Genomic DNA, 26,337 nt, shown 5'->3' with positions numbered 1-26,337 from the left:
GTTGGTACAATAGGGGAATTGGGGGATTCCCCCCCCCAGATTATAGAAGTCAGGGTTTCTGGGATCATGAACTTAAGAAATGAAAAGAATAGCAGTGAGAAGCCAGAGGAACAATGACAACCCCAGTTAAAAATACCCTCCCTCCATTTTCCCATGGCTTATGCAAAGCAGAGAAATTCTGTATCTCAGAAGGTTGCAAACTGGTGGCTCACGGGCCAAATCTGGCGCACAGATGTATTTTATTTAGTCCGTATAGTTTTAAACAAATGTGAGTCATCATTTCAGAAAGTTGGGATACTTCACATACAAATTCTAGGATTCTGGTTCTTCTTGGAAGAACCAGGCCGTTCTGGGCTTGCCTTCCTATGCAGTAACAATCAGCTGGTGCCAGGTGGTGGGTGCCTCCTTAGACGGGACATGGGCAGAGCAGACCCTCATTAGCTGAGCACGGGCTAGGGAGCAGGATTGCCTGGGTTCATACCCCAGATCAGCTCCTTGCTAGCTGTGTGACCTTGGGCAAGCTACTTGACTTCTCAGTGCCTCAATTTTCCTTACCTGTTAAATGAGGATGGTAACAACACCCACCTCCTAGCACTGCGGTACGTTTAATAGATGTTTTAAAACAGTGGCCGGCATGATGTCAGGGCTATGTGTTTGCTCTTGTTATTTTGGGAGAGGGGCCTGGGTGAGGGGTCTTGCCCAAGTCTGCCTGGCACTTCCTTCTCCCCACCCCACCCTGGCCTACATGCAGATGGCTCAAGTTGGGGCTCCCTTTTTGGCCCCCACAGCAGGACCAGAGAAGAAAGGACTTGTCCTATGGGACTGAGGGGGCAGAGGGAGAGGTGGATAGATTTGAAGAATAAGGGAGAAGGAGAACCGTCTGACTTGGTAGTAGAGGGAAAAGGAGAGGTTGGGGGTTTCTAGGGCTTGAGTATAGGTAACCAGCCGCAGCAGTGGTGGGCGGAGGGGCCAAATAGAAGTGCCATTGACCAAGGTGGAAATTACGGCAGGAGGAGCAGGTTCAAGAGGGAAGATGAAGGAAACTCAAATTTGGATGTGTGTTTCCTTTCTGTGCCTTGGGCTGGACGCCCTGGATTGTCCTCATGTGGCCCTGCAAGGCCCCACAGCACCTGCCTCCCCCACCCCCACTCGGGACCTCTCAGACCTCATTTCCTTTACTCCCCCCCTCCCTCATTCAGCTGCAGCCACTCGGACCTCCGGACCTCCGTGCTGGTCCTCAGTTACACCAGGCGGCTTTAGCCTCAGGACCTTTGCACTCACGGTTCCTTCTGCCTTCAATACCCTCCCTCCAGGTGTCCACGGGGCTGATCTCCTTTGAGTTTTGTTCACATGTGGGCTAAGCAGACTTCCCTGACCACTGTATTTAAAATCTCACCCCCTCTCAACTGATACCCCTTCTCATAGCTAATTTTCTCCTTATCATAGCGTGTGTTCTTCATGTTTGCCTGGCTCACAAGAACACAGTCACCAAGACAGGGGGGTGTCTTCTCCACGCCTGTATCCCCAGGGCCTAGAGAACCGTCTGACACGTCGTAGGTGCTCAATAATATTGGTTGAATGAACAGAATGGCTAGCAGCTGCTCTTTTCTCTTTCCTGGCTCAGTCTCCCCCTCAGCCTTTCCTGTCCCCACGAATCCACCTTCAGTGGTGTTCACCTGTCTGGATGCACAATTCCGAACAGCAGCCCACCACCGAGGGCTTCTCCCCTGCCTTCACAAGTGAGGCTGCAAAGAACATCTGTGTACGTATTGTTGCCTGCTTGTGGCTGTCGGGCTCAATTCCAGGCAGCGGAACATTTGGGCTGGAAGTTCATGAGCATTTTTAAACTGTTAATATCTAATTTTTCCTCCTGAAGGTTGTGGCAACTTAAGCTTACACTGATGATGCCCAAGTGCCCCCCGCCTCATGCTGGCCAGCACTGGCTATTTTGTGGTGGAATTTGCATGTCCCTGGTAAGAAGGGAGGTCAGGCATTTTCTCAGTCATGCTGCTTATGGCTGGGGTTTGGCGTCTGTCCTTCTCAGGGGCAAGTGGACAACATCTAACCAACTCTCCATGGGCCCCGTGGCTACCCCACCACTGGGTCAGGCAGAGTTGAGACCTACGGGGCACAGAATACCACAAACACTAGATTCACTTAATGCTTCTTCACTTGTGGCTCTTTTTTCAGTCCCTTCCCCCTCAAATGCAAACCAGAGGGCTGTCTCCTGAAAACGAGTGGTGAGCATCTTTGAGGTACCACCTTTCCAACTTCTTCCCGTGAGAGCAATAGGATATTTGAGCTTGTTTCCTAATTGCAAACCTTTAGCAGTGTTAGACCTAAGATTTTAAGAAAAGTTGTAGAAGCAAAACTGAAAAGCAAAAAAACGTTGAAAGGTCTAGTCTATAAGTTGGCCCAGTTCACATAATCCACCTGACAGGCTCAGAGTTTAAGAACCACCAGTCTGAGTGGAGCACACCACACCTAGCTCCTTCTACCCGGAGCCTAGCCAGGCCACCCTCCCTGTGAGCAGTGTGTGCCCCATCAGAAAGAAAGGAGGAGGAGAGGGAGAGAGGAGAGCAAGAGAGATGGCGTATCTGTAAGAAAAGTCAGTATATTTATGGTTTGCTTTATAAAAGTTACTATAATACAATGGTACATAGTATTGAATTCACAAAAATATGAACAAATATTTACAGCAAGACACACCACAACGGAAACACTTCTCTTCAAAACAAGTTACATACGGATGACAGAGTCTATATGCACAAACATCCCTAAAACTTATGGGTTCTCTTCTTTGCAGGAGGAGAGAGGCAGGGAGGGAGGGACAAGGAAAAAAAAAAAGGCAGAAACCCCCAACTTTTCAAAAGCAAACATTTGTTCAATGAAAATGAAGGTATTGAAAGAAAAATGAGCCATGTTTCTGGATATGGCAAACCATTTTTGGGGTGGGGCGGGGGTTCCTGGGGACAGGGAGGGTGCAGCCCCTCGCCGCTTGGGCAAGGTGAGGCCAGGGTGAGGGGTGAGGCTGGCCCCCAACCCCGGTTTCCTCACATCCCCCTCCACTTCTTCTCGGGGGAGAGGGGTGAGAATGAAGGCAGCCCCTTGGGGGCTGCACAAGGAACTTAAATCAACCATCTCTACAAACTACACATTTCCTCATGTGAAAAATAAATATTTCCTCAGTTGCACAATTAGGCAGAAAACCGCAAACGGAAGAGAAGGTCGCCGCTGTGCCCAGGTCCCTCCTCTGTGTCTTAATGCCACCGATTTCATCGACCTTGAAACCTTGAAACTGGTGGGCACAATCTCAAACAGGGAGGGCATGGGGTAAAGAAATTAAAAAAAAAAAAAAAACACAACAAAACCACCAACGACAAAAAAAAGAGAAAAATAACAATTCTTTGTACAGAATTTACATGATAACAAGCTTGACACAAGCTGAAGATACCAGAGGCTCCGGGCCTGGGCCTGCGTCCTGGGGGGGGCGGCCTGCTGGGAGCTCTCCCGTCTGGGTGAAGATGACTCCTGGTCACAACAGTCACTTTCCAGAAATTATTTACATGCCTGCTCTGCTTTCTGGGGTGAGAGGGACTTGCTGTGTGTGTGTGTGTGTGTGTGTGTGTGTGTGTGTGTGTGTGTGTGTGTGAGAGATTTTTGGAAATACAAAGAAATGAGCAAAAAAGTCTTCCCACGTGTTTCTACAAGAAACAATGTTCCCGAGAAAAAGTCCTTTATGGCAGCCTATATACAGAAGTTGGTTCTGAACTTCAAAAACCTATTTCTTCCCTTCGTTTTGATTTTATACACGCACAGGAAAAAAAAAATCCATGGAAATAAACCCTGAAGAGGATGATGGGAAGGGGGTAAAAAAGGTTAAGAAAAACAAAAAACAAAAAAACCTGTCAGACTTAGATCTGAGTTTTAAAATCTTCTCCAAGATTTTCCTTTCTCTGGGAGAATAATCTTCTCACCCCAAAAATAAATATGCTCTTGCCTTCTTGGGATGACGGGGCTGCTGGCCAGGTGAGTTGGGGTGTGGGCTAGGGACAAGCGGGTGAAGCTTATAAACAAAAAAATGCCACGTGCATATGGTCAGAGACCCGTAGTGGCGGGACTGGGGGACCCGCCTGCCCTGGGAGGCCCTCCCACCCGGGTGAAGGTGAGGGCAGGAGAGAGTAGACAGGACCCTTCCCAGTGCCCCCACACCCACACTGGGGCCTCAGGGAGGCTCCCTCATTGCTGGCATTCGAATGAGAAAGTAAACATTGAACCCAAGATTTTGGGGGTGGCGGGGTGTGGGGTGGCAGGAAGAGCCCAGAGGGGAAATTCCTGCCTGGGACCAGCTTGGCTCCACCAGGGTCTGCTAGGGGAAATGGCGCCCCCAGGCTGCTGGGGAAGGAACAGATGGGGGGGGTCTTCTCCTCACTGAGTCACCTCCGCCAGCAGAGAGGGGGCCTTGTGTAGTGTTCTGAGGTCAGAGCCGTGTGGCCCGACCCCCCTCCTCTCTGCAGCACCTGGCCCAGCGCCCTGGCCCGGGGGTTCCGGAACGTGGGCCGACACGCCACCACACCGAGGCCTCTGCAGCCCCCGCCGGGGGTCCCCGCTCTCTGATTCTGCTTTCACATTTCAACGGTTAAAACGTCTTTTCTTATGACGAGGAAGAGAGTAAAGAGAAGACAAAACAACATAGCAGCATTCATGGAAAGAGGCTGATGGGGAAGACGGGAAAAGAGAAGGACAGAGACAGAGAGACGGAGGGTGAGAGACACGGACAGAGAGTTTACGCTGGAGCTCAACGAAAATCCTGAAGGGAGCATTTTAAAAAACCAAAAGACGTGGGCTGAGAGACAGAGAAGCCCTTTCCCACTGAGGGGCTGGAGCTGCGCTGGGTCCTGGGGGTAGTGTTGGGGGTGCTAGGCCCTGACATGGCCGCTGGGTAGGGGACAGCACCTGAAATGGGGGTGGGAGGTGGGGCTGGGCCCCCGGGCCCTGGGGTCCACGCTCGGGAGCCCCAGGGCGGCGCGGGCAGCCTTCCACGGGGCCTAGTTGAGTGTCCCCCGGCAGTTCTCAGAGCCACACAGGCAGGGGATCTTGACGTCCTCGATGGGGAACTTGTAGTCGTAGGTGATCTCCTCGTTGACGTTGATGTGCTGCTTCGAGTAGATGACAATCTTCTTCTGCGACTCCACCGTGATCACCTTGGCATAGCAGTTGGGCTGTGGGCGAGGCAGGAGGGGAGGCTGAGCCGAGGAGTCACCCGGTACTCCACCCAGGCCCATCGCCACGAGGCCCCCCGAAACCCGATGGAGCTCCATGCCCGAGGCCTGACAAATGTGCCGCACGACCCCATGCCCACTGGCCACCTGCTCGAGCCTCGGCTGCCCTATCGGGGTGACAAGGACCCCCCCGCCTCTGATACTAAGTAAGAATGATGATGATGGTAATAATAATAAAATGTTGCCCAGGGCTTCAATTTCCATACAGGTGACTCCCCAAATTCTATTCCTGGCCCAGGCCTCACTTCAGAGCTCTAGAGAGGGGGGAGTCCTTCCGGCCCCTCGCGGCCTGTTCTAGCAAGCAGACTTTTATTGGCAGACGGGCATCCCCGTTCATTTACATACCGTCTACAGCTGCTTTTGTTACAATGACAGTTAAAGTAGCTGCTAAGAGAGCCTCTGGGCCACAAAGCCAAAAATATTTACTATCAGGCCCTTTACAGAAAAGGTTTGCTGGACCCTGCTCCAGACCCAGAAATCCAAGCACCTGCTCAATATCTGCCTTTGGCAGCTCCAGGAGACATTTTCGACTCCGTAAACTCAAACCTAAAACTCAAGGGAGTGGCCATGCCACGCGTCCAGGCCCCCAGACACCCGCCTCCCCCACCTTCCTCCACCGATGCTGGATCGGGCCCACGGCCACGCCCAGAGGGTTCTACCCCCAAAGACCTCTTGATTCTGTCCACTGCTCTCCACCCCCACTGCCACGGCCCCAGGCAGGCCCTCTCACCACTCGGCTGGACTTCAGCAGCTCCCACTGCCTCTCAGTCCTCTGAGAAAATCTACTCCTGACCCAGCAGCCAGGGAACTCCTGTCACCCCATGGCTCAAAACCTTCCAGCAGCCTGCCTGGCTTTTAGAGAAACTTCTCAGCTCTGTCGGCAAGGCTGAGTGATCTGGCCACCCCAACCCTGCCAACCTCATCTCTTACCTGCCCTCTCGCCCCCTAGTCCATCCCTGCTGCCTGCTTTGCTGGCCCTCAAACAGGTGTTCTCCCCTCCAGGGCCTCCCTGAGCAGAATGCGTGCCCCACTCACTGCCACCTGGGTGATTCCCTCCAAACCCTCAGATCCCATAGGAGAGGCAAGACGAAGTCCCTACTGGCCCAGGTGATGATCCAGTCACGGTTGGGAGAGCTAGCTGGGTCAGCACACTCAGAGGGCCTGCACTCAGGGGCACATTTGGTTCTCCCAACAACCTACAGGGAGGGACTGTTTCCATCCAGATCAGGAAACTGAGGCACTGAGACATTACGTAACCAGACTACGGTTCCACTTGCTGAGTAGTGATGTCGTGACTCGAAACAAGAGTTTGGCATCTGCTCTGGAACTCGCCTGCCCCGTCGGAAGCTCCCCATGTTTGTCTTCAGCATGAGACTCACCCTCGTTACCAACACTCACTGCCCCCCGGGCCAGCGCCGTCCACCACCACCATCACTAGCCACGTGTGACTATTTAAGTTAAACCAAATTAAATGAAAAGCTCAGTTCCTCAGCAGCACTGGCCACGGTTCAAGTGCTCAACCCAACACGCAGCTCGTACCACATCAGTGCACAGCGCGGACGCAGAGCATCTCTGCCCCTGCACAAAGTTCTAGTGCACACCCCTGCCCCAGAACGAAAGCTGTGAACTATGAACTGAGCGGACCACTTCTTGAGCACCTTGGGTCTCATTATGCCCATTTTTCAGAAGAGAAAATTGAAGCTCAGGGGAGAAAGACTCCGTATACAAAGCCTCACCCCCCGCCCCCCGCCCCCATCACCCGCGGGTGACCAGAGCTTGGGAAGGAGGCCCCGCCGATTCCGTGCCAGAAGCTTCTGGGGGCAGCAGCGGCCCCGTCCCAGGCACTCACGTTGCAGCTGTGGTTGATGAAGCGCGCAAAGTTGCCGCACTTGGTGGCATCGATGATGGTGTCGTGGTCCACCCGGAACATGTAGCTGCTGCCAATGCCCTCGTCCTCGTAACGCTTTTCCCGCATGTCCGCGATCACCTGGCCAGGAGAAGGCCTCAGTCTGGGCTGGACCGTCCCGCCCCCACCCCTACGCCCAGCCCACCGGGCAGCGCCTACCTGGCGGATGTTCTGGCCCACGTACTCAATGACCATCTCGTCAGCCGCGATGGGCTCCATGGCGAACAGGCCCCAGTCGTGAATGTGGCTCTTGCAGAACTTGAGCTTCTTCTTCCGGAACTGGGGAGGGAAGGAGCTGAGAGGTGAAAGCCCTGGTCTCAGTCCCGCGGCCCCCCTGGCTGCCCTGCGTGGGGCCCGGCCTCACCTTGAGCTGGTTGAACTTGAGCAGGTCACTGTCACAGCTGCCAGTGAAGGAGGACAGCAGACGGCGCTGCTCAGAACGCCGCTCCGAGCCCGCCCGAGTGGAGGCATGAGGCTGCGCCGGGATGCTCATGCCCTGCCGAGGACGACGGCGACAGGTCAGGAGGGGTGGCTGGCCCACGGTCGGGGGGAGCTGGCCCACTCACCGTGGTCCTGGGTACCCATGTCCCTATCGCATCCTTGGCGACACCCCCCGCCAAGCTCTGGTCCCTGTCTTCCCAACTTCCCAGCTTCCTTGCTCTGGGCTTGTCTGTGCCTGTCCCATCCCTACTTGTCACCTCTCCTCTTCCCTGCTCCTTCCTGCCAGAATCTGAACGTGCTCAACGTCCTCCAGGCAAAGCAAACAGCACATCTTTCCCTTCACACTTGCCGTCTTTCCCGTCTCAGCCGGAAGATTTGGAAATGCCTCCACTTTCAGGAGGGAAGATGGTGGGTATCTATCCACCCCGACCCCCGTGGCTCTCACCTGGGTGAGCTCATCCTTGCTGTGACCCTCTCTTAACATTTCCATCCTGATGACCAGAAGTCCCCCTCCCAGGCTCTCTACTGGGCCCAAAAATCCAACTAACAGACCTTACTACCTGGATGTTCCACAAACCCCAAAACTCAAGCCTCCCACCTCAGAGCTTGGCATCCAGCTTCCTAGTTCCCCAAGCCGGACCCAGCAACGTCCCAGCCAGTTCCTTTGTCCCCTACAGACAATCTGGCCCCCAGGTCTGTCCTTTCAGCTTCCTAATATTCTACTGTTCCTGATACTCTTTCAAACAAAGCCACTTTTTTCTCACGGCAAACGCAGTCGAACCTACCCACGTGTCTGGACTGGGACCTGCAGCAACTGTGCCCCAGTCTCCCCTCAGGACCCCTGCAGTCAACTCTCCACACAGCAGCCAGCGTGAGCTTTGAAAATCGGGCTGAGCCACGTCACCCTCACCCTCTCTCTGGAAACCCCCATGCAGCTCGCTGTCACACAGAATACAAACCTAACCTCATCACCACAGCCTCCAGGGCCCTGATAACCTGTTCTGTCTCTGGCCTCAACTAGTCTTTCCTGCCCTTTCTCACACCACCCAAGATCCTCCCCACCTCAGGGCCTTTGCACATGCTGTTCACTCTGTGTGTGACTTCCAGACTTAGTGAGTCCCTCTCCTGCTTTAACTTTTCTTTTTTTAAGTAGGCTCCACACCCAATACGAGGCTTGAACTCATGACCCCAAGATAAAGGGTCGCATGCTCTACTGACTAAACCAACCAGGCACCCTTCCTGTTTTAACTTTTTACTGAAGCCTTTTTCTACTTCTCTGTGGTGTCTCCCAGTTATCCACATGGCTCATTTCTTTACTCTATTCAGACCTGGCTCAACTGTCACCTTCTCTGACCCCTCTGACTCACCAATCCCTAACCTCCTCTCCTGTTTACCCCACTTGAAATTCCATGTTTATTTGTTCACTTCTTTCCTACCTCCCTTCTGAAAGGTAAGTTCTGCAAGGAAGAGGATTTTGTTTCATTCACTGCTGTAGACCCAGAACGGTGCCTGGAACACAGCAGGCACTCAACAGACATTTGCCAGATTTAAAAAGGAAAGAACGAACCTTCTGGAAATGCAACTCCAACTCGGCTCACATCCCTGATGAAAACCTCGGAGGCTCCCACTTCCCACCCTCGCCGCACTTCTCCCAACCTGAGCGCCCAGGTGAGTAACACCCTCTGTGCCGGCCCCTCGGGCTCCCCAAGCCCCCACGCTGCCTGCACCCACTGCAGCCGGGGCGGCTCCAGGGTGCCTGGGCAGCGACGGGCAATGCCAGGGGCAGAGGCAAGGGCACTGACGGCCGTACCTGCGTGTCTGTCGGGGGCTCGTCGGTGCTGGCGCGGCTGCTGTTGAGGTATCTGAGCTTATCCTTCTTGTCGATGGTATAGAAGCCCTCGCTGCGGGCACAGCCCGTCACGTGCTCACGGATGCCATCGTCCCGTTTCTTTTTCTTAGCTGAAGAGAGGCTGGTGGGTGGGTGTGGGTTAAGGGCCACATGGACATTCTTGGAGAGCCCCTCCCAGTCCTTCCAGAGGCCAGCCTCCCTACCCTCAGGCTAAGCCCCAGGAGGCTCCACCCCCCACAGCATCTCCCGATGCTCCCAGCTCCGTCAGGGGTACCTAGTTGCATGGCTCTGCGTGTGTTTCTTAGCCACTTTCTGCCTCAGTTTCCCCATCAGCAACCTGGGGCAATAACTATGCCTCTATGAATGACTGCATATGCTTAGGTGCTTAGCAGACTTCCTGAAACAGAGAATTGCTGAGTAAATTAGTTTGATATAGCGGGGATGACGTCCGCTCCAACGGATAGTGCTGTCCAGAGTGGCCAGAGTAATAACCAACTATCAGGGTAGCATCGTGGTCTGGAGCCCAGATGCTGGAAGCAGATTTGCCTGGGTTCAACTCTCAGCTCTGCTACTTCATAGCTGTAGGACTTCGGGGAGGTCAGTTAACCTCTTTGAGCCTCAGTTTCTATAGAAATAAAATGGGAATAACAGCCCCTACCTCACTGGGCTGTTGGGAAGATTAAATGAGGTGATGAGGGGGCTAGAGTGGGCCCCCCGGTCCCTGCTACTGTGATGTTGTACAATTGCAGTGCTACACTGGGCCCCGAGACCTGCTCCCTCGGGGGCTGAGACGGGCCTGGCACAGAAGGTGGTGACTCCATATGGAGCCTGGCATGGTGGCAGCCCAGACACGGCTCAGTAGGTGATGGGGATTTGTGCTGGTGCCTTCGTGGGTGTCCTGGGAGACAGGGCCCAGGGAGGTGGGCGAGGACCGCGCCCCGTCAGCTAGGATATAGGGATGGTAGACCCAGAGGGTGTCATTGAGCCAGTCCATGCCGTTGTCCTGCTGCAGCAGCCGCTCGTAGGTGACACACAGGAAGCGGATGTCCTCCTCATCGATGCCACCATTCCAGATGTCATACAGGATGGTCATCTCCTCAAACTCCGACCGGGGCCGGAAGAGGGGTTGTGGTGGCGAGAGCTCGGGCGAGGCTGGGGCCACCAGATCCTCGTGGCGCTTCTTAGGCGGCCGGCGCCAGGGCCCCCGAACCTTGGCCAGGTCCATGAACTCCTCAGTGACCTCATCACGCCCGCGGGGGCCCGGAGGGATAGCCTCGGAGGGCCACTGGTTCTCCAGCTCCTTAAAGGGCAGCTTGGTGGACTCAACAGGGGGTGGCGGTGGGGGCGGAGGAGGCTGGGGGGGCAGGGGCGGTGGGGGGGCTGGGATCCCCGCGTTCCGGAAGTCCAGGGTCACGGCCCGGGGGTCATGGGTGCTGGGAAAGACAGGGGTCTGTGGCTGGCCCGGCAGGAGCAGGAGGTCCCTGCCGAGGGTGGCCCCCGCTGGCGGCCGGACCAAGGGTCCATCCAAGGAGAGCACAGCCGGCGGGGATCGCCGGGGCCTGCCCGGCTTCCTCTTGATAGGGGGTGGGCACGGGGCCAGCGGCGCGGGCAACAGCGGTGGCAGCTGGGCAGGGGCCCGGGTCTGGGCCCGCAGGACAGGGACGGGCAATGCCAGGGGCAGAGGCAAGGGCAAGGGGAGGGGAAGAGGCAGGCCCGTCTCCAGGAGCACCGGGGAGGCCAGGGGGCCAGATCGCTCATCGCGCCGGCCAGCTGGGAGGGGACAGACAGGCAGGAGCAGGGGCCCGCCAGGCTCGGGGAAGGTGGGTGTGAAGCTGAAGTCCCGACCAGGTGTCCTGGGGAGGCCCCCACTGCTCAAGCTCGGGGACTGGGATGGGTAGGAGAAGGGGCTGCCGGGCACCTGTGGGGAGCTCAGCGACAGGCCGCTGCTGCCCCCTGACAGTGGGGGCTCCCCACTCGGCGTGGCCGGCACTGTCTCTGTACTCTGTGACTTGGCCAGGCTGCCACAGAGGCCCGGAGTACGCGGGGGCTGCTCCTCTGGAGGGGGCTCCAGAGGGACGGGTGGGTGTGGGGGGTCTGGGGTCTCGGGCTCTGGTGGTGGGCTAGGCGGCCGGGGCGGTCGAGGGGGTGGTAATGGCGGCTGCAGGGGTAAGGAGAGCAGCGTAGGGGGCTCCACTTCCAGGTCATCCTCTGCAAAGAGGTGGGCAAAACCAGACCATTACTATGCAATTCAAACATCTCGCAGTGCCCTGTTTATGCTGCCCTACTATGTGCTTAATACCTGACCTCATAGCCCTCTGAGCCCCCTGGAGTTCTGTGAGTATGGGGACTGTCCCCCTACAGCTAAACTACTCAAGGCTTCTCAGTGGAGTCAGGCACACAGTAGGTGCTTGATAAATGATGGTGAAATAAATGAAAGACATAAGGAGACATGGTTGCTAGCCTTTGACATTATGTCCTTAGAATAGTGTCCTTGTGAACAGGAAATGTCCCGTGGACCAAGAAAACGAGCTCTGCTATTGAATAAAATCCAACAGGTCCCTTTTCTGCAGGACTTATCAGAGCCTTTCTCCTAGCATTTATCTCCACTGTCATATAATACATTTTTCTAGCTCATCTGCTGTCATTTATCACCCTGCCCTAGAATGTGAGCTCCATGAAGGCGGATATTTTTGTCTGTTTGGCCCGCTGTCGTATTGCAGTGCCTACAACAGTACCGGGGGTACAACGTAGGCTTAGTAAGTACCTATGACAATACTCAAAGACCTGTGGTTCTGTAGCCAAATTATACAGAATTAAAGAAAATACAACAAGTTTTTTTCCTGAAGGACTTATCAGAGGTACGAACTAACCACACATGGCTATGTAAATTTAAATTAAACTTAAACAACATTACAAATTCAGTTCCACTTGCCACATTTCAAGTACTCTTAGCAACACCGGGTCTAATGGCTATGGTATTGGACAGGGCAGAGAAAGAGGACATTTCTATCACTGGAGAAAGTTCCATTAGACAGTATGTTAGAGCCTTTAGTATGCTCTGCGCAGTTCCATCAAGGTGGTGGAGGGGGCAGTGGTGTCCATGGCCCCTCTCACCTGGCGCAGTACCCCAAAGCCTCCCCCACCTGCCTGTCACTAAAATGACCATGCACACGGCTGCCCCCCCAACCTTCCTGGGAGCATCCCGTAGGACTAATGGGCCAGTGGGGAATTATTGGCACTGAGGACTGGGGACAGCAGCAGTGCCCTGAGGGGACTACCTGGAGTTCTGGCTAGGTGCCCGGCCCCATGCTGGCACATTATGTCCCCTCACCCTGTCCTCCCATATGACCTCATGCAGGAGACACTATCCATTGATCCCATGTTACAGGTGAGGAAACCGGAGCTCGGGAAGGTTCAGCAATTTACGCAAAGGAGCCTGGGCTCATTCTGTCAGCGAGGACTTCCTGCCTCCATCCCCACCACCCCCCCGGGGGCTGCAGGTGTTACCTGGGGTACGCTCCGGGGACGGCGGGGGCCGGGCCTCCATCTCTCCGGCCAGGGGCTCTGGAGACCGCAACCTGGCCCCTTCCTGCTTCAGGCCCGGCTCCTCGGGGGGCTCCTTGCAGCTGGCCAGCTCCTCGGCACACACAGGCAAGGGGGGCTCTTCCGGCATGGGCGTCCGCTCCTCGGGGGCTTCATCCTCAGCCTCGATGTCCACCTCCTCTTCCATGACCGAGGACTCTGTCACAGGGGCCCCCGTGGCCACATCCTCTTCCAAGTCCTCGTCGGGAGCTGCGGGAGCCGTACTTTCATCTGCTGCTGCCTCTTCCTCTTCCTCCTCCTCCTCCTCCTCCCTTGCCACCAGCTCCTCTTCATCCTCTGAGGACGATGACGAGGACTCGGAGCTTGATTCGAACTCAGAAGACTCAGAGCTCTCGCTGGAGGACCCAGCTCCAGCCTTGGAAGTGGCGATGCTCACTGTCTCCTCTGGGCAGGGGACACAGGCAGGAGCCCTTCAGCATCTGCTGTGCTCCAGCTAGATGCTTCACCAAAGCTCTTAAACTGGTGGCACCCGGGCTCAACGTGGCCCTCAGCTATCTGGGGGACGTGTGCGTGTGTGTGCGCGCACATGCGCTTAGATGTGGCAACCAGTCACCATTTTTAAAAACTGAGGTGAATCCACAGAACGTAAAACCATTTTAAAATGAATAATTCAGTGGTATTTAGTACATTTGCATGTTGTACAACTACCTCTAGTTCCAGAACATCGTCATGAGCTCGAGAAGAAACCCAACATCTTTAGTGTGATACCGCCCCGCTATCCTCCCATCTTCAGACCCAAGCAACCACTAGTTTACTTTCTGTCTCCAGGGACTGACCTATTCTGCACACGTTAATATAAGTGCAATTGTACAGTATGTCGTGTGTGTGCATTTTAATGAGTTCACATTTTGAAGGCAAGCAATCTTGCCCCCAAAGTATTGCTGAAAGCTGCTCAGGCTCTGCTCTGCTCTGCAGGGGGGCCCTGGGCCAGGCCTGGTGCTTCAGCCTGCACTGCTCACCTCCGTCTGAGTCCTCTTCTTCCTTCTCGCTCGCCTCCGACAGGGCAATGTCCTCATCATCATTCTCAGACTCGTCCTGCTCATCACTGTCTTCATCGTCATCCTGGGGGAGAGGGATGGGAGGCAAGGGTCAGCCAAAGGGGCCCCTTCACCTGGCACAGCAACCCAGGCCTCCCCAACCCAAATGTACCTTATCTGACGTGGATGAGGTCGAGGAGGAGGAGACCTGGCTCCTGGGGCCTTCCTCCTCCTCCTCCTCCTCTTCCTCCTCCTCCTCCTCCTCCTCTCCCTCCTCTTCCTCCTCAGTGCTTTCCCGCTCCTCCTTGTCGGAGGCTGAGGATGAGGGTGAGGTCGTGGAGGAGCCCGAAGACGAGGACGCCGATGATGATGAAGACACCGACAGTGACTCCTTCTCGTCCTCCTCCCCACCACTGTCCAGCTCCAGCGGCCTGGCTGGCCGTCGCCGCACGCCCACACCCTTGGGGTCCCGCTTGGTAAGCTCGCAAGGGGCATCCGCCATGTCCCGGTCCCGTTCACGCTCTGACTCTGAGGAGAGAGAGGGGCGTCTGACGCGGGCTAGGGAAACACTGGACGAGATCCCCGCACCAGGGGAGAGGTGCATATACCTTCATCTTCCTCATCCACAGAGGTTGAAGGTCGCAGGCGCTTCTGGTCACCAGAAGAGGCTGTGTCTGGCGGCTCCTTCCTCTTGACCTTGAAGGAGGGCAGGCGGATGGCCCCGCGCAGCCCGATGCCCAGGCCGAGGCCCTCGTAGCCCAGGCCCTCACCCTTGCCCCACGACTCCAGCAGGCACGAGGCGATGCGGTCCTTGGGCTTTGGCCTGTCCTCGTCCTTGTGCTCACCTGACTTCACTGGGGTCAGGGAGGCCTGGGGTGCCAGAGAGGAGGAGACTGTCACCATGGTTACGGGGCAGCCCTCTCTTAGCAGCCTGCCTTCCCTCAAAAGTGACAGCCACACCGTAACTGATACTTCCTTCCCACAAAACTGGCTGCGCTCTGTGCCCACAGCTCAAGACGCCGCCAGTGCTCCACTCGGCCTCACTGAACCTCAACGTCCCCACCTGCAGAGCAGGCTACACGTGGCAAGTGCACATCCGTGTCGACACACGAGCTTCACGAAGTCACACTCACTGTCCTACTTGGGGTTACAGGGAGCGCTGCTTCCAAGAACACACCTGGGGGGGGAGGGGCCGGCCGGCCGCCCTGGGGCGCCCCGCACCCGCTGCCTACCTTGGCCATCCGCTCCTTCTTGTCCCACCACTCATCGAAGGCCCGGAAGGCCACCACCTCGACCATCTTGCGGTTCAGGTCGCGCTTCATGATGGCCTTGAGCTCTTTGAGCACCACCAGCAGGACGCCATCGACAGTGGCCTTGTGTGGGTCCTCCTGGCGTGGCACGTAGCCTGGTGGCGGCACCGACGGGTCAAACTTGGGGAGGGGTGGCCAGGGCTGCCCGCGGCCTGGCCCGCTGTTGCTCAGGGAGAACGGGCCCCGGTAGGGCGGCAGGTTGACAAACTGCAGCCCAGCTGAGGCCGCCGCCGCCGCAGCGGCCATGAAGGGTGGGTAGGGGCAAGCGCCCTGGCCGGTCATCAGACGGCTCAGCATCTGCGTTTGCATCTGGAAGGACATGGGCATGCCGCCCCACTGGCCACCCAGCACGTGGCTCATATCCACCTGCATCACGGGAAACAGCCCCGGAGGGAAGGGTGGCAGCGGCGGCAGGATGGGCGGGGGTGGGACACCGGGCGGGGGCGCTGGCAGGGGTGGCGGGGGCACTGTCACAGCTGGGTGGGCCGGGGGCGGTGGGGGCGGGGGCGGGGGCAGAGGTGGGGGCATGGGGAAGCCTGGCTGCGGGGGGGGGGGGGGCGGGGGCGGGGGCGGGGGGGGGAGGCGGGGGGGGGGGGGCAGCGGCAGGGTCGGAGCCAGCACAGAGGGGGCCGCCACGGCTGCCGCCCCTGGGGTCACCACCATGGGTTTGGGGCAGTCGGCGCTGGTGATGGGGGCTGAGGGCATCTCATCATCCGAGATCTCCATGTCCTCGCCCGAGGACTGCTGGCCCTGCAAGGAGAGCCAGGAGAGAGTGGTGAGGTTAAGCCTGGGAGGCCAAGCTGGCTCGTGGAACGCTTCCAAACACCAAAAAGTCACACAAGCCTTCCGCAAGACTCAGGAGCAACATGGATTCTGCGGTTCAGATCCTGGTCCCCTCCCTTCTGGACCATGTGGCGAGTCACTTAACCTTGCTAAGCCCCAGTTTCCCCATTTGCATAATGGGCATCCCAGTACCTGCCTCACAGTTTATGAGGATTCATTCATTCATTCAACAAACACTTGCTTGGCACCTGCTGTGGGCCAGGCACTGTTCGAGGTGCTGGGGACACAGCGGTGAACAAGACCGACAAAATCCTTGCTCTCATGGAGCTAAGCTTCTAGAGGGAAGAGGCAAACGATAAGCAGAATGAAGATGTGAAATACACAGCCCACCATGGAGAAAAAGGAAGCTGGGGAGGGAGATGGTATGAAGAGGGAAGCAGATTCTGTCAGCTTGAGAGATTCTATTTCCATTTGTACTCAGAAAAGGTAATACTAAAGTGCTACAGTGCTTCGACGTCTGACCATCTTTCTAAGGACTTGATATATATACTAACTCCGTTAGTCCCCAGAACGACTCTACAAGGTAGATCTGCTATCTCCACTTTTACCGAGGACATTGGAACACAGAAAGCTTAGGTAACTTGCCCAAGGCCACAGAGCCAATAAGAGATGGGACCAGGATTCAAACCAGTAAGTGGCTCCCCAGCCTGCGCTCCCCGTCAGCCTGCCATCCTCACTGAGGCGGAGAGGGCCAGATGGCCAAGGTGACGTTTGAGCAACAAGGTTTAGCAGTTTTAAGGCCGTATAAACAGGAGGTACGTCCTTATTTTCCTCAGTTACTCTTCGCATCTAGTCTTGAGACTGCACACTTAGCGTGAGCCAGCGTGGAGCTGAGTGCTGTGTTTCATTTCTTGTCTGCACTCTACCTTGCAAGGTGGGGGTCTACTCCAACCCCTCTGACAAGTGAGGGAACAGCCCCAAAGCCACTGGCCCAGGAGGCACAGCCAGTCAGAAAGAAGGCTGGCACTCAAGCTCAGGATGGATCCCCTGGGTTCAGCGGTACCAGGTGAACAGGGGAGGAGCCGGGGAGGACCCCAGCTCTGAAATGGGCACGGCCCCTTTACACCAGGACACAGGGCTTTGGGAAGTTCGACACACAGGCCTGGAACTGGAAGGGGGCACTTTGGTGTACATGGCAGAGGTGGAGTGAAAAGGCCGAGCAGGGGTGGGGGAGAGGAGAGTTGGATCGCCCCCAGGCTCTAGTGTCAGGGCAAGAGGTGACTAGGCTCAGTCAGGACCTGCCCTAGATGAACTTGGCTCAGGAGACGGAGCCTTTGCAGGTTGGAAGAGACAGGGAGTGCATCTGAAGGCTGAGGGGGCAGCGTCTTAGAGGCTGTAAGGTTAGAGGTCAGATCTTCAGGAGAGCGAGTCCACAAAGGGAAATGGACGGGGGGGGGGGGGGGGGGGGGCGCCGCGGGGAGGGGGAATACCAAACTTTCAGCAGCGGCAGCAAGCTCTGGATTTTGCTAGACCCCCCTCTACACATACACACACTCTCTCCCTCCCCCCCTCAGGGTCCGCAAGCACTTGCTGGAGGAGAGACTGGCAGGCTCAGCACGATTCTCAGGGCCAGAGCCCGGGAGATCAGTCCCGGACAGCGCCCAGCTAGGCGAGCGCAGCACACGGAGGGTTAAGCCGGCACGGCGGCCAGCCAATCGCAGGGAGACCCGGATCCTGCGCTCCAGCCCTCGGCCCTGCCCCTCCCTCCGCCCCTCCGGCGCCTGGGGGTGGGGGTGAGAACCAGCGGGAACTAGCCGAGCGCTGAAGTGCTCAGCACCAGCCCGCGCCGCCGGGCCTGGAGCTTCCCTCGCGGCACCTCACTTAAGCCGAAGACAGTGTGAGGCAGGTACTTCCACCGTCCCATTTCACAGACGATGAAACTAAGACTCAGGGAGGGAAAGTGCCTTACCCAAGGTCACATAACCAGTAAGTGACAGAGCTGGGTCTCCAGGCTCAAGGACTGGAGCCTGAACTTTTAACCACCAGCCTCTGTGAAGAAAGGGAATGTCCCTCAGCGGTGCCCCCTGCTCTCTCTCCGGAGTCTTCAGCCTGAGCTGGGTGGGACAGCCTCCCGCTCAGTCCGGAGGAGCCCGGGTGCTGCTCTCCAGGCTGCCAGCAGGGGGCTCCCGAGGGCCAGCCTGGACGTTATCAGTACTGTGGTCTTCCCAGGGCTAATGTCCTGGGGCATCCCGACACCACCTTTCTTGGGCCTCGGTCTCCCCTTCCCTACAGTGGCAAGATGGGAGAGCCCAGTCCCTCCGGCTACTCCGGGCTTCCCAGTCCTGGACCAGCCAGTCAGCATTGGTAAACATCCCCTCACCGCAGGTAGCAGAGGGAAGATGGCAGGGCTCTCAGCCCCCCACCTCTGCACACCTGTCAACTCCTCCTGCTCAGACCCCTTGGCACCAGAAACCACTTCCCTAGAACCGTCTGGAGGCCCTCTGGAGCACCGGCCACCTGCAGTCCCCTCCTGGGCAGGCCAAGTTCCTCTCTGTTCCTCCCTGAGGCAGCCAAACATGCCTAATCAAAGGGCCTGGGAAGGGGGGTGACCCTCCTTCCTGCCGCCCACAGGGGCACAAAGCTCTGTCTAAGTCCCTGGCTGCTCATGCCCGCTGGGCGCACAGGTTCCAACCCAGGTCTTTGGGAGGGCCAGGACAGGTGCCTGGACCAGAAATGGGGAGGAGCAGAACCCAGGGAAGATGACCTAATCCTTCCCTCCAAGGGACTGCAGCACACAGCAGCCCCCACCCCAGCCTGGAGGCTGGAGATTTGGGTAACAAGACCCCAGATGAGGATCTATGGGTGAGGAGCGGTGGAGAATGGTCAATTTTGCCTGTTTCTGGCTGTGGCCCTCCCCTGGGCTAACCCTTAAAGCCTTCACTCCTGGAGACAGAGGGAGAGGGCTAAGGGGAATTTCAATGCCCTCCCTGCCCACCATGGCCTCCTATCTCTTCAGAGGGCACTAGGTTCTAGGAGACAGTACTCCAGAGCTCCCACCTGGCCTAGCCTAAGAATGCTCTGGCTAATCCCTCTCCCCAAATAAGCCTGAGTGTCAGGATCAGCCCTGATCACCCCCAAGCCACCCAACAGAGGAGGGGATCCAGAACCATTACCACAGTCCATACTATCTGGGGTCTCAGTAAACTCCTACCCAAGAAGCTCAAGTCAGACTTGATCCCTAGGAAATGTCTCAACTTCCCATACCTAACAGGAGAGCAACAGAACCAGGTCATGTTTCCCTTCTCTCTATGGCTGCTAGGCTGCTCAGAGCCAAACCAGCAGCTCAATCACAGCCCCTGGTGCTTTTTGCATTCTCTTTTTATTCTCTGTATTTGACCTGTTATTTTAGCTGCCCTAACCCTGTTGCTTCTGTGTTTTAGCTAACTGTCCTAAGGAGGTAATGTTTCAGAGGAGGAAAGAGGGAGACACAAGATAGACAAAACCAATCCAAGACAGAGGTGGACAGACATGGTGGTACCTCATCCATCTTCTCTGAGGTTGGGGTCCTGTCTCCAGCCAGGTCCAAGGCTACCTCAGTTGTCTGGCCCAGAATACCAGAAGGGTCCGGGGGGCCTGGCTCCGGAGGGGGCCGGGGCCCCAAGCCCAGGTCAAGCTCATCATCCTCATCTGAGTCGGGCAGTGGCGTGGGGCTGATATCCTCCAGGCCGGTGCTGGAGGGGCGTGAGGAGGGCGGTGTGGGGCCTCGAAAGCCTGGCTGGGAGTTGGTGCCAAAGGGGGCCAGTGGGGAGAGCTGGGAGGAGGAGGAGGAGATAGGGCTGCCCTCCATCTGCAGCTCCGTATCCGAGTCCTGCTCCCGAAGGAAAGGCAGCTTGGTGCGCTGTTCCTTCAGCAGCATCTCTATGCGTGAGTCCAAGCTGTCATGGGGCTTCTCCAGCCCCGCAGGTGATGACTCCAGCGTGGGCGTGCCTGGACTGTCGCAGGGCTCAGGACTCCAGCCAAAGGTCGGCCGGCCACCCAGCTCCATGCTGTTGGCATCAGGAGGTGGTGGGCCAGGCGGTGTGCCTGGCTTCTCCTTGGTCAGCGGCTCAGCGGGTGGCAGGGGTGGGGGAACAGGTGCTCTCCGGAATTCCCCGCTGTCGCGGGCCCCAAAGGTGGCTGTGGTGGCGGGCTCCTCGGGGGGGGGGGGGAAAGGGGGCACAGGGGTCTGATACGGAGAGAAAGTTGACTTGAATGTGACTCCAGGAGTGGGGGTCGCTGGGGCAGGTGGTGGAGTGTGGGCGAACGTGGCCGAATCCTGTGGTTGGGCCTTGAACGGAGGGCCGCCGTTGCCCCCACTGCTGCTGACTGCCCCAAATGGGAGGTCCACAGAGCCCCTGAAGGCCGCTGGTGCCCCTGCCACTGCAGTGACCGCGCAGGAGTTGTGGACATAATGATGCTCGTGGCGGCGGTTGTAGGCATCTGTGAACTTGCTCTCATGGCGCCGGGCCTTGAAGGTCACTGCGGGGTCCTGGCTGAAGAGGTAGGAGGGTGTGGGCTGGCGGCTGGAGTAGCTGGAGTCCTGCGAGAAGGGGGTGCCCAGGCGTGGCGTGAGCGGCGTGCCCTGTCCGTAGGAGTTGGGTGTGTCCAGGCGGCAGCTGGAGTATGCAGTGTCCTGGGAGAAGGGTGTCCCACCACTATTGGGGGTGACAGAGGATGAGCCGGAGCCACAGCCCGCAGCTAGGCTACCGTCCTTGAGGCGCTTCAGAGCATCTGACAGCTAGGGAGAGAGAAGGAGAGGGACAGCGGTGTGTGAGATCCCTGGGGGGAATCCTGCAGTGGGAGGGAGCTGTTCTCCCTTCTCACTCGGGGGATCTCAGAGCCACGCTGGTCACGCTAGAACTGCAGCACGGTAAAAGGAAGGGGGGGCAGGAGACTGAAGAGGAGCTTCTGGATGGTCCTAACTTTTCTCTAATCTTAGGATATCCGGTTATCCTCAAGGAACCTTGAGGATTTTTTATAATCCCTAAAGCAGAGAAAAGAGAAGATCTGACATCTTGGTTTGAACTGGGATTTCCCTCCTGTCTCAGACTGTCAGAAATCAAAGACCTTCCAGCAGGAAGAACTATGGTTTGGGGAGTGAGGGGGTGGCCAAGGGCCCTGTTCCCTCCAGTCTCCCAGTGTTTTAGGAGTTAAACAGCATGACTTGGTTAAAGTGCCTAATGGACAACCCAGCAAGTCAGCAAAAGACGCTTCATTCTGGCAAAGCTAAGTTGTTGGGGAAGGGCTGATTGAGAATCTCCCCGTGTGAGGGTGGTCTAGGCGGAAGGCAGTGGTTGAGTAAGGGGTCAGTCTTGCTCTGGAAAGAGGGACCTACACTCCGCTTTCCGGGGGCAGGGGTAGAGCAGTGCACAGGACATCAGACACAGCAACGTTTCAGCACCAACACAAAGTAAGCCCTCGTAGGCTGTGGGTCTCTGGGAATCCCAGCCTGGGCAAGGCCAGGCTCCTTTCCCTCCTGGGCTCTGGAGTCCAACGCTGGAGATGGTGAAGTGGGGGCGGGGGGCACACCAGAAGCTGGTGATGAGTGAGAGTGTGTGTGTGGGGGGGGTGCTGATGGTGATTTACCCACCTGCAGGGTCTCATTCACGATTGGAGAGACAGCATCCAGCTCACCCACTGGGAGGGTCTGGGGTGTGTATCGGCCTGTGACCAACAGCTCGTAGAACCGCATGCGGGTTTCCCCTGTGGGAAGGGCAAGGGAGGGAGGACTGAGGGAGGCTCCAGGTTGGGGCAGACCCCACAGGTTGGCTTCCCTGTGGGTCCCTTGTGCCTGAGACCCCCAAGCCTGGGAAGCTTGTGTGACCCTGACTAGGTAACCACCTCTCTTTGCACCTCACTGAGAAGTCCTATCTGTTCAACGAAGCTGCTAAACTGTATGATTTTTCTGACCTTAAGGTTCAGAATTTAATCCTTTGTGTGACTGGGGCTCCCCCCAAAACAGAAATGCCACCCCAACACAAAGCCTTTTCCTGTCACTTGGGCCATGGCACCCAAACAAAGAGTCAGGTCTTCCCTAACAGCCAGAGCCTATAGCAAGTGGAGAGACCCAGTGACACAGAGGCCACATTGTTGCTAACTATCTGGGGCCAGGTGACCAGCAGAGTTTGTAAAACACACTCTAGCACCACATTACTGTGAACTCCACAGGCCTCCTCCTCTGAGCAGGCTCCCCAGGCTCCCCAGGTCTGCCTGGGACTCAGTCCCACAGAGCCCTGTCTGGTAACCCTCCCCCCACAGCAGAGAGAGGCCTCTACAGAGCAGGGGGCCCCAGATTATTGATATTTATAGAGCCCTCTGAAGCAGCTGCTTACATATGCAAAGGAGACGCATTCCTTGAGCTACACTTTACACTTTACTGGTCTCTTTCTCGAAATTCGAAATACGAAGTTAGTTGGCAGTCTCTGAGGGCCTCCCACTTTTTTTTTTTCTTTCCCCTTTTCAGAAATGAAATGGGCATGTGACAGGGAGAGGGCTCCATATTCAATTCTCAGAGAGACATCAGACTGCAGCCACCCAAGGGATATGTAGATTTGGAAGGGTCTGTAGGCCCCCGACAGAGACTGAGATACTAGAGGGAGGGAGAGGGGTGCTGTGGCTTAGGCAGGAACCTGGGCTCGTGCCCTGAGGAAACTCAGAACTAGGTACAGCCTTGGCAAGACTTTGTGGGATAACTGTGCCCACCCAGTTCCAGCATCCCTCCACAACCTCCAGCAAGGGCTTAGAGACCCAGTCAGGAGGTATTCATTATTAAAAGCAAAAAAGAAGGGTCTGGATTTTCCAGTTTGGGTTTGGTGTGCCCTGGTTGCCCCTAAACCCTGTGCTCTCAGAACTCCTGGAAGCTGCCGACCGAAGCCCTCCCAGGCAGTATCTCCCAGGAGACCCCAAGAGGCACTGGACCCAACAGTGCCTGTCCAGTCACAGGGCACGCTGCTCCTCAGGGCACCCAGCACCTTCTTCTATATTGGTGGGAACTTCCCTAGAGAGGCCACAGGCAAACTTTGGGGGATGCCCTAGAGTCCTACAAGCCCCTCTATCCAGCATCCAGCTTCTCCTCCCAAGAACCTAAGGGAGGAAGGGTGGCTTCTCCAGCTCCCCTCTCCCAGCAGCCAGCTCAGAGGGAGTACAGAGCGGGATTCCGGTGCACCGCAGGTGCTGCTGTCTCTTTAAGAGAGAGGAGGGAAGGCACAGTGTCAACCCTTGAGCACCCAGAGCAGCCCGCCCAGCTCTATCGGAACATTATCAATGAAACCACACTCTGGGCCCAGATTCGTTTTCCACCTCCAGAGGGAAGGGGTAGCACTGGGGGGTTTGGGACCCTGGATCCTTGGAGGGCCCTCTTTTTAGTTGAAGGACCTACCCTTTATGTATTTAAAGGCATTCTAGCGGCTCTCCCTCAGCCCCTCACAAATAAACAAACCCTGCCTCCTCCCCTAACCCAGATGGCAACACTGGGGACCGCTTAAACCCAGGCCACCAGGGCTCGGAGAGGGGCCCACAGGGGTGTCACTGGTGGGGAAGCCTCTGGGTGGTCCCTAGGGGTACATGCAGTAGCCAAGGACAGCACATTTGGTAAATTATAGCTTGTCTCCTAGCAACAGACAACACATTTAGCTCCACGTGACTCTACCCTCAGGAGGGGGCAAAAAAAAAATAGGGTTGTGGGGGGTCCCCAACGCTACAAGAGGGGCTCTGGGAGGGAAAGGAGTCATAGTGACAGGGCCTGCCCCCCGGCGGTAGGTTGTCCTAAGCAGGCCTCCACTCACCTTTAGTGTCCAGCTCCACGTGGATGATATTGCCCATGACTGAAGTGCTATGCAGATGCTGAACAGCCTCCTTGGCTCCCTTGACCGTCGCAAAGACCACCTTGGCAATGCCCAAGTGCTTCTTGGTCTTAGGGTTGTACAAAATCTCCACCTCCTCCACCTCCCCATACTTCTTACACATGTCCCTCAGGAAGTTTTCTCGGATGTTATCATTCAGCTTGGCAAATGTCACCTGCTTCGGAGGCACCGGGCCCACGTAGAACTCATCGATCTGGCAGGGACGAGGGGGAAGGGAGTTTGGAGAACATTGAAACCGAAGGGAAACACAACATTCCCCACTCGCATGCCCGATGAAAACAATGAAAGGTAAAAAAAATATATATATATATATTTTTTTTTTTGGAAAAAAAAAATGCACGCGGGCGGGCCCGGGAAGCGGAGGATTAAATCGTTTGGAACGTGGAAGTCCTCTGGGTTCGAAAGGAAAGGGGAAAAAGAAACAGTTTCTCTTTCCCCACCCCCCATTCCGGCCTCCTCTCCCTGCTGCGGGGTCAGGGGCGAACCCTGGGTCTAGGAAGTTGTCCCCCTTAAGCCACAAGGCTGAGAAGGGGGGCGGGTCCCGGGGTAGAGCCGCCGGGCTGGCAGGAGCCAGGTGGGGACCCGAAGCCCCCAGCTGGGCCGGCAGGACACTGTATCAGATCCTGGATTACAGTTTCACTGAGTGTTACTCTGTTTACAGTAGCCCAGAGGGATCACCCCTCTCGCTGACATCTCCCCCTCCCCGCCAAAACTTCCCCGGCCGTGGACGGCGGGAACTGAGAATCGGGCTGGGCTCGGTCAGGACTGGCGTTATTTTCGAACTCGGGGAGTGGGGGCGGGAAGACCGTGGGGTCGGGGGGAGGGGTCCTACCTTGAATTTGGGCACCGACAGCTCCAGCTCCTTGGTTTTGGTCCAGATCCCAACGACCCGGGGATCTTCAACAATTTCCACCGGGCGGTTGCTGGACATCTGTGGGGAGGCATGGGGGGGTGGGGCGGAATGGGAGGGCTGGTCCCACTCCCCAGGGGCAGGGGCAGACCCCCTTCTCCAGGCACTTGTCAAACTCCAGGACTGGGGACCCGGCTGACAGTTGGCCCGGTGGTCGGAAGGGGGGGACGCTGGGCGGCTCGAACCCTTTCCCCCCCGCCCCGGGCTCGGCTGGGGGTGGGTGGGGGCGGCGGGGAGGCGCGCCGGCTACTCACCGCCAGGCTGAAATGCTGCCCATCGTAGCGGTACAGTTTATGATGCCCCTTTTTCAGAGCCGGGTCAATCATCAACTTGTAACTTCTCCAATGGTGGTTCCTCCTCTCGCCCGAAGGGCCGGGCTGCGGCGGGGGCTGCTGGTGGTGGTGGTGGGGGGGGTGACTGTTCTCCATGCCGTTAACCCAACCTGAAAACGAGCAAGTTGTTGTCGTCTCCGCCGCGGCGGCGGCCGCTTCTACACACACGCGAAAGAATCAGATCGTCCAGCCCCCACCCCCTCCCACCTTACCAGCGCGCCCCAAAAGGAGCTGTCTCGCTGGCTCCCCCCAAAATAAGAATAGAGCGAGAGAATAACCCTTCCGGGAGAATTAGGCGCCCGCCCGCTCGGCCACCGTCTCGGGGCGGCAGTGAGGGGCTCCCGGGGGGCCCCGGGGCGTGCTGGCGGGGCCCGGGGCGCCCGGAGGACGCGGGCTCCGGCCCATGGTGCCCGTCCGGCCGCCTGGCCGCCCGGCGTGGCGCTCGCTCGCTCGCTCGGCCCGGCTCGCGCGCTGGGCTCGCGGCAGGCCTGGCGCCGCCCGCCCGCCCGCCCGCTCGGCCGGAGCCGGAGCCGAAGCCGGAGCCGGGGTCGGGGCCGGGGCCGGGGCCGGGGGCTCGGGCCGCCAGGCTGCCGACCGCGGCCTCTCCCTCCCCGAGCCGCGCTTACATCCCCGCCGGGCGCCGGCCTCCCTGCGCCGCCAGCCAGTACATGGTGTCCCCCGCGGGAGCCGAGGCCGGGGCGGCCGGACGGGGGGCCGGGAAGGGGGGGCGCCGCCGCCGCGGCTGCCGGGCCCGGAGCTGCTGCCGCCGCCGCTGCTGCTGCTGCTGCTGCTGCTGCTGCTGCTGCCCGGGAGGCGGCTGGCGGCGGAGGCTCGGCTCCCAGTAGCCGCACATCCCACAATACACCGCTAAGGAGCCCGACCCGAGCGCTCACCCTCCTCCTCTTCCTCCTCCTCCTCCTCTTCCTCCTCCCCTCTCCTTCCTCGCCGCTTCCCCAGGCACTCTCCCGGCGGCGGCAGCTGCGCCGCCAAAGCCCCGGGCCCCAGCGGCCCCCCACCCCTCACTCGCGCGCTCCCACACTGCC

At 57.6% G+C, this 26,337-nt stretch overlaps 1 protein-coding gene across 3 annotated transcripts; it reads right to left on the bottom strand.

Annotated features, from left to right (window-relative positions):
• Positions 1-2,608: 2,608 nt before the first annotated feature.
• On the bottom strand, positions 2,609-26,216 carry SETD1B (SET domain containing 1B, histone lysine methyltransferase). 3 transcript variants are annotated; one of them, XM_032431443.1, is made up of 17 exons: positions 26,188-26,216; positions 25,217-25,404; positions 24,885-24,983; positions 23,975-24,245; positions 21,781-21,893; positions 19,690-20,928; positions 15,291-16,118; positions 14,667-14,928; positions 14,231-14,586; positions 14,041-14,143; positions 12,986-13,465; positions 10,433-11,686; positions 9,440-9,606; positions 7,553-7,684; positions 7,348-7,467; positions 7,132-7,269; positions 2,609-5,222 (listed from the first exon to the last, which is right to left on the bottom strand). In XM_032431443.1, the coding sequence occupies exons 2-17, from the start codon at positions 25,388-25,390 to the stop codon at positions 5,049-5,051; spliced, it is 5,910 nt and encodes a 1,969-aa protein (XP_032287334.1). In that variant the 5' UTR covers positions 25,391-25,404; positions 26,188-26,216; the 3' UTR covers positions 2,609-5,048. The 3 variants fall into 3 exon arrangements, with proteins under 3 accessions (XP_032287334.1, XP_032287333.1, XP_032287335.1); XM_032431442.1 differs by lacking the exon at positions 26,188-26,216 and adding an exon at positions 25,921-26,000; XM_032431444.1 differs by lacking the exon at positions 26,188-26,216 and adding an exon at positions 25,507-25,583.
• Between the last annotated feature and the right edge of the window lie 121 nt (positions 26,217-26,337).

Source organism: Phoca vitulina, unplaced genomic scaffold (genome assembly GCF_004348235.1).
Source record: "Phoca vitulina isolate PV1807 unplaced genomic scaffold, GSC_HSeal_1.0 scaffold46, whole genome shotgun sequence".
NCBI classification, from domain to species: Eukaryota; Metazoa; Chordata; class Mammalia; order Carnivora; family Phocidae; genus Phoca; species Phoca vitulina.
The sequence above is the reverse complement of the archived record's forward strand: the minus strand, read 5'-3'. Positions and strand labels throughout refer to the sequence as shown.